Source organism: Podarcis melisellensis (assembly GCF_964234715.1).
Source record: "Podarcis melisellensis genome assembly, chromosome: 2".
NCBI classification, from domain to species: Eukaryota; Metazoa; Chordata; class Lepidosauria; order Squamata; family Lacertidae; genus Podarcis; species Podarcis melisellensis.
The window spans coordinates 112,025,975-112,039,153 of NC_138529.1; the positions used below are offsets into that span (position 1 = coordinate 112,025,975).

The following is a 13,179-nucleotide window of genomic DNA, read 5'->3' on the forward strand; positions in this document are numbered from 1 at the left end:
GAAGTTATATGTGTATTTTATGTGTATTGATTAAAAAAAAAAAGCACCATAGAATTGTAGAGTTGGAAGGGACCCCAAGGGTCATTTAGACCCCCGCAATACAGGAATCTCAGCTCATGCATCCATGACAGGTGGCTATCTGACCTCTGCTTAAAAGCCACCAAGGAGAATCCACAACCTCTCGAGGGAGATAGTTCCACTGTCAAATAGCTCTCATGGTTAGAAACTTATTCCCAATATTTAGCAGGAATCTTCTCCCCTGTAACTTGAAGCCAGTGGTTCAGCTCCTTCCCTCCAGAGCAGGAGAAAACAAGCATGCTCCTTCTTCCATGTGGCAGCCCTTGAGATATTTGAAGATGGCTCTCCTATCTCTGCTCTGTCTCCTCTTCTGCAGGCTAAACATACCCAGCTCCTTCAACCATTCCTCATCAGGCTTGGTTTATATTGCGGCCCTCCATTTGTTGCTGGACTGCAACTCCCATCACCCCCCAGGCCATTTATGCTGACTGGGGGCTGATGGGACTTGGGAATTTATATGTGTGTGTACGTACACAAACACACACAGAGGGAAAGAAAGGGAGATCCCTGTCTTATTACACCAAAGCATGACAAAGTTGCCCCATTTTTCTATGATTTATCTGCTGGTTTCTAAACAAGAACTTCTAAAAAATCTCGCCAGCGTTTTGTTTTGAGTGTTGGCCTAAATGTTGGGAGGCCAGGGGTCTAGCCCACTCCAACCCCCAAGACATGAAGATCAGTGGGTGGCTTTGAGCAAACCCAACCTTAAAGGTAAAGGTAAAGGGACCCATGACCATTAAGTCCAGTTGCGGCGCTCATCTCGCTTTATTGGCTGAGGGAGCCGACGTACAGCTTCCGGGTCATGTGGCCAGCAGGACTAAGCTGCTTTTGGCGAACCAGAGCAGCGCCGTTACACTTTCTCGCCGGAGTGGTACCTATTTATCTACTTGCACTTTGACGTGCTTTCGAACTGGTAGGTTGGCAGGAGCAGGGACCGAGCAATGGGAGCTCACCCCATCATGGGGATTCGAACCACTGACCTTCTGATCGGCAAGTCCTAGGCTCTGTGGTTTAACCCACAGCTCCACCCGCGTCCCAAAAAAAACAGCCTTTACCTACTTCAAATGGTTGCTGTGAAGATAAAATGGGGAAAGGGAGAACCACATACATACACTAGTAGTCAAAATTGTGGAAACCTTTTGGGGAAAATGTATTTCTGAGGTTTGATTGCTCATAAAACCACTTTTTGGGGGATAATACCATAAAATTATATATCAATGGAAAGATAATTTAATGAAGACATGTAATGCAACAAAGTTTGTTCAGTGATCTGTATTCTATCAAAAGGGATGTGGGTGACGCTGGGTCTAAACCACTGAGCCCCTTGGGTTTGCTGATCAGAAGGTTGGCGGTTCGAATCCCCGCAACGGGGTGAGCTCCCGTTGCTTGGTCCCTGCGCCTGCCAACCTAGCAGTTTGAAAGCATGCCAATGCAAGTAGATAAATATGTACCGCTCCAGCGGGAAGGTAAACGGCGTTACTGTGCGCTGCTCTGGTTTCGCCAGAAGCGGATTAGTCACATGACCCGGAAAAACTGCCTGCAGACAAACATCGGCTCCGTCGGCCTGTAAAGCAAAATGAGTGCCGCAACCCCAGAGTTGTCTGCAACTGGACTTAATTGTCCAGTTAACTTAATTTATCAATGGTTATAGCCAAATAACCAGAAAAAGGAAATACAATATGCAGTAGCTTTAGCCAATGTGCATGAGTGCTGAGAAAGCCAATCAGGCGTTATGAGCCATCAAATCTTGGACAAAGCACCGCCTTTCGGAAATCCCCACCCCCACCCCCCACGTCCAGAAAAATCCAGACATACTGCAGCCCTACAGGAGAGAAAGGGTTAAACTCTCTCATTTTAAATATGATTTTTATTAAATTTTGTATCTTAAAATCTCAAATAATCATTTTACATACTTAAGATATAAATGTCTTCCTTTCTTGTCTTTCCATGGTTCATTTTGCATATCTTATATCCCTGCATATTTTTTAAAAAACGATACCAGTCAGTTTTCCACAATTATATCCATCAAAACTTATTTACAGTTGTTCTTGAACGTTTAAGGCGGCATGAAATATGGCCAAAAAGATTCTCCCACATCCTGAACAGTCATGGGAATTATCTCCTGGATGGGATCTGTCATGCTCAACGGCGTGTGATCTTGCGGGAACCTCTTCTGTAGGGCTTCTTCCTCTCGTGGATTCTCACATGTTGAAGAAGGTTTCCTCTCTCGCTGAAGCTTTTCTCACAGTGGGGGCATTCATATGGTTTCTCTCCTGTGTGTATTCGCTCGTGTCGCTCAAGTTTACATTTCTCAATAAAGGCTTTCCCACACTCTAAGCAAACGTAAGGTCTGTCTCCTGTGTGAATCCTCTCATGAATCATCAGCCTTGACCTGCGGTCATAACTCTTCCCACAGCGCAAACATCTGTACGGCTTCTTACCTGAATGTCTTTTCCTGTGGTGATGTTGAAGGGCTGAACTTTTGCCGAAGATCCTCCCACAGTCTGAGCATTGATTCTTATGCATTCTCAAATGCTTAGCAAGGCACGATTTCTGACTTAAACGTTTGCCACATTCGGGGCATGGAAATGATTTTTCCGCTCTGTGGGTTCTCTCGTGATTTATGAGGACCGAACTGCAACGAAAGCTTTTCCTACAGAATGAGCACTGATAAGGTTTCTCGCCAGTGTGAATTCTCCTGTGCGATTTAAGAGCTGAACGATTTCGGAAGCTTTTCCCGCAATCTGAGCAATTATGCGGTTTCTCCCCTCCGTGAGTTTTCTTGTGCCTGATATAGTTAGACAAACAATTGAAGCTCCTGCCGCAGTCCAAGCATTTGTAGGGTTTCTCTCCTGTGTGTGTCCTCTTGTGAACTATAAGGTGCTCTTTCGCTCTGAATCCTTTCCCACACTCTGAGCATTGGAACGGCCGCTCATCTTTGTGGATGTATTCATGTCTGGCAACGTGTGCTTTGCTGCTAAATTTCTTCCCGCAGTAGGAACACCTGTGTGGCTTCTCTCTGGTGTGGACGCGTCTGTGTTGGCGAAGGCTTCGGTTGTGTAGGAAACTTTTCCCGCAATCTGCGCACGAGTGAGGCTTCTCTCCCGTGTGGATTCTCTCGTGCGAGCGAAGGTTTGACGGCGAACTGAACATTTTCCCGCACTCCGAGCACCTGTATGGCTTTTCTCCCGTGTGGGACCGCTGATGTATAACAAGGTACGTGTTGTTACAAAAGGTTTTCCCACAGACAGGGCACTTTTCCGAGTTTGCTACTCCACGTCTTCTGTTTGGGGCTTTAGGGGGAGAGTTTTTCTTTGGTTGGCTCTTGATTTGTGTTTGCTCTTTGCTCTTCCGAGCGGGAACGGCTTTGGCCTTTCGATTCCCAAGACGCTTTCTCTGAGGTCGGCCGGCTCTGTGGCAGGTCTGAGAGCTCTCCCCCTTTCTCTGGGTCTCTTCAGCCCTTTGTATCTCTTCTAGCTTCCCCAGGGCGAAACTTTCCGGCTGAATAGGTTTCTTTGTATTCTCACTCACCTGCTCGTCTCCTGTTGGAATGAGACAGAAAACTGTCAATGTGTATTCTGAAAGGAGCTACGAACACTGTAGGAGAAGCAGGGAAAAAATCAAGGAAGCTTCTTGGGAGTCAAGGGCTACTCACAGCTAACCTAAGATTTATGCATAGTGGGGAAAGCAGAAAGGGGGCAAACTGCAGACCTAACGCTTCTGGCATCCTTGTCTATATCACAAGATTGTTGTGAAGATGCTATGAGGGTAGAGGTGGTATACACAGCCCAGATGCCCTGTTCTCACATGGGACTTGAAGCAATCTTCTTTCCAAGGGACTACCGTATTTTTTCGCTCTATAAGATGCACCAGACCACAAGATGCACCTAGTTTTTGGAGGAGGAAAACAAGAAAAAAAATATATTCTGAATCTCAGAAGCCAGAACAGCAAGAGGGATCGCTGCGCAGTGAAACCAGCAATCCCTCTTGCTGTTCTGGCTTCTGGGATAGCTGCACAGCATGCATTCGCTCCATAACATGCACACACATTCCCCCTTACTTTTTAGGAGGGAAAAAGTGAGTCTTATAGAGCAAAAAATACAGTAATTATCTCCAGACCTGATTTGCTTCCCCACCAGATGCTGACAGGCCACATTTGGGGGGCCCCAAACCAAGTGTGTTAAAATAACAACAATTATTATTATTACTATCATTATTATTATTATTATTGAAGCAGAAGTTTCTAAACAGTCTTTAGAAACAGCAGCATGTAGGGCCCCTGACCAAAATCTATTCCAGCTAGAGCCGGAATGCTAAAAGTGTCAGTTTGCATTTCTTAGTGCATAAAGTATTGATCTGATGTGTAGAGATCTTTCCTATTATACTTAATTCTGCAAGCTTCTCTGTGTGAAAGAAACAAGCAGGTGGTCCATGATGTTTGGGTTATTCCTTCCGAGAAGCTGAGTGCAGCTGGCTTAAACTGGTTCTCTTATCTCTTCTGCCAAGGTCACGCTGACTATACAGTGGTACCTCGGGTTACATATGCTTCAGGTTACAGACTCCGCTAACCCAGAAATAGTACCTTGGGTTAAGAACTTCAGGCTGAGAACAGAAATTGTGTTCCGGCGGCGCGGCAGCAGTGGGAAGCCCCATGAGCTAAAGTGGTGCTTCAGGTTAAGAACAGTTTCAGGTTAAGAACAGACCTCCGGAACGAATTGAGTACTTAATCCGAGGTACCACTGTAATAGTAAAGCCAGAAGGAGCCTGGGTTTCACTTTTCCTTTCTATCTCTTTTCCTTCTGGTGTGGTATTCTGTATATAGATAGTGTTAAGGTTTAGTCTTATTATAGGTTATTGTAAGTTTAAGCTAAGTCTGCTGCAACTGGATTTCTTATGGACAGTGCCAATCCTGACTGTATTGGATTTGTGACCATTGTGCCCATTTGCTTTCAGTAGCAATAAAGCTCTGGTGGATGAAATACAATGGCCTCTTCTTCTATTTTTTGGGAATCCTGTTTTAAGTTTTTACTCTGCTAACTATATGCTGGAATCTGCTCTGGATCAATATTGAGTAGAATTTCAATGACAAACAGGGGCACTGGACTTTTAGCACTCTTTCCCTCCCAGTGAGGGGCACATTGTGCAAAATGAACACAAAGCAGCCTGCAGGCTTGCATAAAGATCTAGCGTGGCACTGCGATTGGCCCAGCTCCGAATGGCTCCTTGCCAGCCTCTGTTTCGAAATGGCTCACCTGAGCTACTGCCTGGTGGGATCTCATGCTCCTTGTGTTCCTGCTGATCAGGTGCCCACAGCATTTCCCATCGCTCCAGGGCGGAGATCAGGTCTGGTTTTGAAGGGTGAAGTGCTGCTCACGAGAGGAAGAAAAAACGAGAGCGTGGGGGGGGGGAAACATTGCCTGTTTTGGCATGTTACTAGAAAAAAGAACTTCTATTGTTAGTTAGATTTCTTAGCCTTCACTACAAGGTCCCACAGTGAGTTCAAACCACTTTAACATGGTCGAGGGCTTCCTGCAGATACCATCTTATCAGGAGATAGGTAAAGGTAAAGGGACCCCTGACCATTAGGTGCAGTCATGACTGACTCTGGGGTTGCGGCACTCATCTCGCTTTATTGGTCGACAGAGCCAGTGTACAGCTTCTGAGTCATGTGGCCAGCATGACTAAGCCGCTTCTGGCAAACCAGAGCAGCACCGTTTATCTTCCCGCTGGAGCGGTACCTATTTATCTACTTGCGCTTTGACGTGCTTTCAAACTGCTAGGTTGGCAGGAGCAGGGACCGAGCAACAGGAGCTCACCCCATCGCGGGGATTTGAACCGCTGACCTTCTGATCTGCAAACCCTAGGCTCTGTGGTTTAACCCACAGCGCCACCCGCATCTATCAGGAGATAAGATATAGGAATTAGACCTATGGTGTGATGGCCAATGTTCAGCCCAGACACGGAGGTCCAGCTCCGAGGGCCTTCTAGTGGTTCCCCCAACTGTGAGAAGTGAAATTAGAGGGAACCAGGCAGAGGGCCTTCTCAGAAGTGGCGCCTGCCCTGTGGAACGCCCTCCCATCAGATGTCAAGGTTATAAGAATTCATACAACTTTTAGAAGACATCTGAAGGCAGCCCTATATCAGAAGGTTTAAATGTTTGATAATTATGTTTCTGTTGGAAGCCACCCAACTATGTGTCTGAAGCAACACGGTCAGATGGGGAGGGTACAAATATTATTATTATTATTATTATTATTATTATTATTATTATTATTATTACCCTTTGAAATTCCCTCCTGTTAAATGGTAAACAGGGGCTGTTGTCTTCTTGGCACCCTACTGAAGAACTTACTCTACCAACAAGCCTTTCCAGTAAGTCAAACGGAATCCGTTCTGGAAGTCTGTTCGACTTCGAAAACGTTTGGAAGTGTGGCTTCCGATTGGCTGCAGGAAGCTCCTCCAGCCAATCGGAAGCCGCGGAACCCCATCCAATGCTCAGGTTCCAAAGAACGTTTGCAAACCGAAACATTCACTTCCGTATTTGGGAGCCAAAATGTTTGACTTGCAAGGCATTGGGGATCCAAGGTACGACTGTAGATATATTTCCCAGTCTGCATCTGTGTATTGGAAGTATGTTTAGATGTTCACATTTCTTATGATTTTTGTGCCTGCCACTCTGGGATCCTTTGGTGGGAAAGGCAGGAAATAAATATAATAATTATTACTATTGATGATGATGTTATTGTCTAAAGCATCAGGCCCATGCTGGGTTCAACACTATGGCTCTGTTACGGAGACCTCCACAGATCATGGGTAACCCCCACTGCACAAATGCACCATTTGCAAGCGTAATCACGCATCTGCATCCTCATGCGTGCATGGGATCCCCTATTGCTGCAAAGAGGCATTTTATAACCCCCGAGATCCAACCAGCCCATCCTTGCCAGCTGTTGCAAGGCAAGGGTCAAGTATAGGAGTCCACATCCTGGACCAGCTATAGTTTCCAGATGTTTTTTCAAATGCAGCCACCTGTAGAGCACATCACAATAATCCACTGGTAGCACTGCAACACCTGCCCTCCTCACCAGCCTCTAGTGTTGTTGTTTTTAAGCAGAAAGGGAGGGCATGTCTCTGTGGCCGGATCTATTGTTTCAAATGAGGGATGCTCACCCACAGAAACCACATTCTCATAGTTCTTCAGCATGACGTCCCTGTAGGTGGCTCTTTGCGTTGGGTCCAGCAGAGCCCACTCTGCTTTTGTGAAATACAAGGCCACATCCTCAAAAGCCACAGGCTCCTAAAAGAAGAAGGAAACTTTTAAAGCAACTGTTGGCCTGGGGCCACACTTAAAAGCTGGGAGTTGTGCAATGGATTTTCTGTAGTTTCATCACCATTTCAGCAACCTCTAGAACATGGGTAGGCAACCTAAGGCCCAGGGGCCGGATCCGGCGCAATCGCCTTCTAAATCTGGCCCGCAGATGGTCCGGGAAGCAGCATGTTTTTACATGAGTAGAATGTGTCCTTTTATCTAAAATGCATCTCTGGGAAATTTGTGGGGCCTGCCTGGTGTTTTTACATGAGTAGAATGTGTGCTTTTATTTAAAATGCATCTCTGGGTAATTTGCAGGGCATAGGAATTCGTTCATTCCCCCCCCCATATAGTCCAGCCCCCCACAAGGTCTGAGGGCCTCCTGCTGAAAAAGTTTGCTGACCCCTGCTCTAGAAGGCCAAAGGCTCCCCGCAACTGATCTGAGAGCCAGTGTGACATCATGGTTAGAACGCTGACCTAGGACCAGGGAGACCAGCATTCGAATCCCCACTCAGCCATGCAGCTCACTGGGTGACCTCGGTCAGTCACTGTCTCTCAGCCTAACCTACCTCATAAGGTTGTTGTGAAGGTGAAATGGGGAGGAGATCCTTGGAAGATAAAGGTGGTAGAGGCAGGTAATTTATTACAGTCAAAGACCAGCTCACATAACATAACACAATAAAAACAGCGTTCATAAAGATAAAATATACAATTGGAGCAGATTGCAGTAATAGCTTGTGGGTTAAAATTGAGATATATACATACACCCATACAACTGAGATTTCGGCTACCATAAAAAATTGACCCTGAGGCGCCCCAAAGGGCAACTTGGGAGTCCTTCAGGCAACTGCTGCTACTGCCCCTGGTCTCTGATCTGCCCCCCTGCCCCAAAGAGAGGTGCCTCCTCACACTGCCCCACAGGGGCCTGGGAAGAGGATGCCCCCAGCTTTAGTGGCCCAACAGAGACTGGACAAAGGTGAACATGAAGCCAGCGCCTTACCTTGGGAGGCAGCAGTGGGCACACTTGCATGGTGGAAAGGCTCCCCTTCAGCTCCCAGGCAGGCCTGGTGCCAGCCTCACTGCCCAGCCTCCCACTTGTCTGCCCATTGGTCTTGGTGCTGACCTTTAAAGCCCTAAACGGCCTCGGTCCTGTATACCTGAAGGAGCGTCTCCACCCCCAGCATTCAGCCCGGACACTGAGATCCAGCACCGAGGGCCTTCTGGCAGTTCCCTCATTGTGAGAAGTGAAGTTACAGGGAACCAGGCAGAGGGTCTTCTTGGTAGTGGCGCCCGCCCTTTGGAATGCCCTCTCTTCAGATGTGAAGGAAATAAGCAGCTGTCTTCTCTTTAAAATACATCTGAAGGTAGCTCTGTTTAGGCAAGCTTTTAATACAGTGGTACCTCGGGTTACATACGCTTCAGGCTGCAGACTCCGCTAACCCAGAAATAGTGCTTCAGGTTAAGAACTTTGCTTCAGGATGAGAACAGAAATCGGGCGCCAGCAGCGCAGCGGCAGCGAGAGGCCCCATTAGCTAAAGTGGTGCTTCAGGTTAAGTATAGTTTCAGGTTAAGTACGGACCTCCGGAACGAATTAAGTACTTAACCCGAGGTACCACTGTATTGAATGCTGTACAGTGGTACAGAATGCACACAGAATAAAAAGGATTTCTGGAGGGCCCCCAAGATAAGCACTATTTCCACTTTCCAACTTGCTATGAGACTCATTGTCAGCTATCTCAAACAATTCTCGCACCTGGTTTGTCTCTACCGCAGCAGCCATTCTTTGCCAAGCCAATGCAGCAGAAGACTCTGGGAACTCTGCACCTCCTGTGGGAGGAAGAAAGTTAATTCAGAAAACATTGTGACCCTTTTCCTCTCTCTCTCTTATGGCTGGGCCCCTAACCCCCCCCCCATCTGTCTGTCTGTCTCTTCCTTCTATCTATACAGTATTGCAAAGCTTTCAAGCAGCCCTTGTGATAGGAATTTTGAGGTCTTAGATATATGTTAAATGTTCATAGGTGTACCAACCAAGCAGGTGCGTAGATCAGCACGGGAAGACCAACCTGAAACCATTTTTGATTCCCAAACTGACCTCAATTATTTCTCTGCAAGGTCAAAGTGGGAAACCTCCCCATTATCTCTTTCCTCACAAATCCTGTCTTAAGGGCACATTTAAGATATGAATAGGGTGTGAGCCTGTGACCTGGCCCAGGAACTAAGTATTTATCATTACAAAAGACTGGCCAGGCTCCCCAGGGTATCCAATCAAGTAACCATTAACAGATAACCTGGCAGACAGGAGGTAAACAACTCACTCAAGATTTCTGCTGTAGACCACCCCTTCTGTGATGTAGGTATGATGTATCTGGGGGCGGTCTTGATCTAAAGGTAAAGGTAAAGGTACCCCTGCCCGTACGGGCCAGTCTTGACAGACTCTGGGGTTGTGTGCCCATCTCACTTAAGAGGCCAGGGGCCAGCGCTGTCCGGAGACACTTCCGGGTCACGTGGCCAGTGTGACAAAGCTGCATCTGGCGAGCCAGAGCCGCACACGGAAACGCCGTTTACCTTCCCGCTGGTAAGCGGTCCCTATTTATCTACTTGCACCCGGAGGTGCTTTCGAACTGCTAGGTTGGCAGGCGCTGGGACCGAGCAGCGGGAGCGCACCCCGCCGCAGGGATTCGAACCGCCGACCTTTCGATCGGCAAGTCCTAGGCGCTGAGGCTTTAACCCTGTCTTGATCTACAGGGTGGCAATTTCTTGATCTACAGGGTGGCAATTTCAAAAGTCTATATACGGGCTTGCACACCATTGTTCTGGGTTCCTCCTCCCTCCTGCGTGTGGTGAGTGAGGACCCTGTTGCAACAGATCAATAAAGATCAGGCTTACTAGCTGCTTTGCTTCTCAATATTCTCTGGTTGGCCTCTGTTATTTTCTCCTACCAATAGGGAACCTACGTAAGGACTCTATATGGGCTCTTGGATATCCCATAAGGGAAAAAAGGGCAGATTTTTGTTTACAACACCCTTCACCCACGTCCAAACACCAGGAGGTCTCTGATCATCTCCAGAAGCTCCTGGAGAACCCTGCCCTAACTCTTTACAATCTAAATATAATTTGAGCGGGTGGAAGATATAGGGTTATGGCACGGCATTCTAGAGCAGACTCCTAGGAGCAAACGGAGCCCTTAGAGAACCATAGAATTCTAGAGCTGGAAGGGGGACCCATAGACTGCTCTAGTCCAGTGTTTCCCAACCTTGGGTCTCCAGCTGTTTTTGGACTACAACTCCCATCATCCCTTGCTAGCAAGACCAATGGTCAGGGATGATGGGAATTGTAGTCCAACAGCAGCTGGAGACCCAAGGTTAGGAAACACTGCTCTAGTCCACCCCCCCCACCCCCCGCAGTGCAAGAATCCTGCCCACAGCCATCCCTGAGCGGGATCAAGCCACAAATCCTCTCGGACAGACACACGGACCCCACTGTGCCACTGGAGGCTTCTTAATATTCCCAATAAAGTTTCAGGGTAGCAAACTCTGCCAAGTTACTAATTGCATCAGTTATGGACGCAGATTTATACTACAGCCACACATTTTCTCCGGAACAAGAGCAACAAGAAATGCAAAGAGGGAGGAGACGATGGAAGGAACCCAGAAAATAAACTTTCACTAAAAAAGCGGGGGGGGGGAGTTTGCATAAACAGACAGACAGACAGGAATGTCTCTGAGGCCTAATCCAAGCAAGGAATTGGCTCCCTAACAAAATTGGCAAGCCTCAGCAAACCCCCCATTCCCCTTTCCCATACCAGCAGACGCCTACCTCTGCCCACCGAGAAGCAGCCCCGACGGCAAAGAGAGCGAAGCGTTTTGCAACGCAGAGGAAGCAAGTCCTCCAGGCGCGCGCGGATTTACCTAGGCGAAGACCAAATGCCACTGAGCATGCTCAAAGGGAGTGTGCGCATGCTCAGTAGCAGCAACCGAAGCCTTTCCCCGCCCTTCTCACGCCCCCTTCTCTTGCCCTCACTTAGAAGCAGATTCTCCTGGAGCCTCTCTACTCCACAACGTGGGCGAGGACAAAGAGGGTCCTGTTTTTGGCGAGCAGAGGAGGATCGCCTGCAGGGTGCCCTGTTAACAACCTGACAGGGCTAAAATTTTCAAGGGTGGGGAAGATGCGGGCACGTGTGCACGTGTGTTTGTGCACACGCGTGTGCGTGATCGATTGTTGTGGCCGCGCTTTACTCGCTGGTGAAAAGTTGTCCCCGGTGACAAATGCAGGCGCGGGCAGGATTTGAGTACCTGCTGTAGCTGCTTGGTTAGAGGGGATATAGGGGCTCATTGGTGGGTCGCCAAGCACTAAAAGTGCCCTTGTGAACTCGCTTTTGAATACGGAGGAGAAACAGGAGTAGCATCTGTTCTACATTACCCCAGTTCCAACTTAAAATAGAGCAGAAGTGGTATTGGGGTGAGCCCTGGTTCAAATCGTTGCTCTGCCACAAAGTTTGCTGGCTGCTCTTATAGTAATAATATTATTGTAATAATTTATTATTTATACCCTGCCTATCTGGCTCCGTTTCCCCAGCCACTCTGGGAGGCTTCCAACAGAATATTAAAAACACGATAGAACACCAAACATTAAAAACTTCCCTAAACAGGGCTGCCGTCAGGTGTCTTCTAAAAGTTCGATAGTTACTTATTTCTTTGACATCTGATGGGAGGTAGTTCCACAGGGTTGGTGCCACTATCGAGAAGGCCCTCTGCCTGGTTCCCTGTAACTTCAATTCTTGGTATCTGAAGAAATGTGCATGCACACGAAAGCTCATACCAAGAACTAACTTAGTTGGTCTTTAAGGTGCTACTGGAAGGAATTTTTTTTGTTTTGACTATGGCAGACCAACACGGCTACCTATCTGTAACTTCAATTCTTGTAGTGAGGGAACCGTCAGAAAGCCCTTGGCGTTGGATCTCAATGAGGGTGGAGATGCTCCTTCAGGTATACTGGGCCAAGGCTGTTTAGGGCTTTAAAGGTCAACACCAACACTTTGAATTGTGCTTGGAAACGTACTGGGAGCCAATGTAGGTCTTTCAGGACCAGTGTTATATGGTCTCGGTGACCACTCCCAGTCACCAGTCTAGTTGTAGTTTCCAGGTCACCTTCAAAGGTAGCCCCACGTAGAGCGCATTGCAGTAGTCCAAGCAGGAGATAACCAGAGCATGTACCGCTCTGGTGAGACAGTCTGCAGGCAGGTAGGGTCTCAGCCTGCGTACCAGATGGAGATGGTAGACATCTGCCCTGGACATAGAATTGACCTGCGCCTCCACGGACAGCTGTGAGTCCAAAATGACTCCCAGGTTGCACACTTGGTCCTTTTGGGGCACAGTTACTCCATTCAGGACCGGGAGTCCTCCACACCTGCCCACCCCATCCCCCCAAAACAGTACTTCTGTTTTGTCAGGTTTCAACCTCAAGCCAGGCATGTCCTCTAAACGTGGTCTACCTCTCAGGGTGGTTGTGAAGACCAAAGCAGGGAATGTACAGAAAGATTGTACTGTTCTTTTTTTAAAAAAAAAGTAGTTGAAAGGAGAGAGGTATCACTGCATACATGTTTATAGGTATGCTAACTACTGACCTACTTGAATGTGAAGTGCTTTGATAAATTTATGGTGATAAATAAAAGTCATGCTTTTGTAGAAATACACAGGACAAATCTAAAATATTAATCTAAAACAAGTTTAATAAAAATTGTCGGGGGGGGGGGAAAACCAAACCCCTCTTTAATGCCCTGTAATACAGATCAG

At 47.5% G+C, this 13,179-nt stretch overlaps 1 protein-coding gene and 1 long non-coding RNA gene across 3 annotated transcripts; one reads left to right on the plus strand and one right to left on the minus strand.

Annotated features, from left to right (window-relative positions):
- Nucleotides 1-1,927: 1,927 nt before the first annotated feature.
- LOC309364707 (uncharacterized protein) lies at nt 1,928-11,319 on the minus strand. Of its 2 annotated transcripts, none has more exons than XM_081902498.1 (5): nt 11,204-11,319; nt 9,141-9,214; nt 7,249-7,375; nt 5,331-5,444; nt 1,928-3,620 (listed from the first exon to the last, which is right to left on the minus strand). In XM_081902498.1, the coding sequence occupies exons 2-5, from the start codon at nt 9,165-9,167 to the stop codon at nt 2,221-2,223; spliced, it is 1,668 nt and encodes a 555-aa protein (XP_081758624.1). In that variant the 5' UTR covers nt 9,168-9,214; nt 11,204-11,319; the 3' UTR covers nt 1,928-2,220. The 2 variants fall into 2 exon arrangements, with proteins under 2 accessions (XP_081758624.1, XP_081758625.1); XM_081902499.1 differs by having other exon boundaries at nt 11,190-11,284.
- Nucleotides 9,361-10,292, plus strand: LOC309365508. The gene is made up of 2 exons (XR_014166215.1): nt 9,361-9,775; nt 10,156-10,292. It is a non-coding gene; the product is annotated as an uncharacterized lncRNA (long non-coding RNA).
- Nucleotides 11,320-13,179: the final 1,860 nt, after the last annotated feature.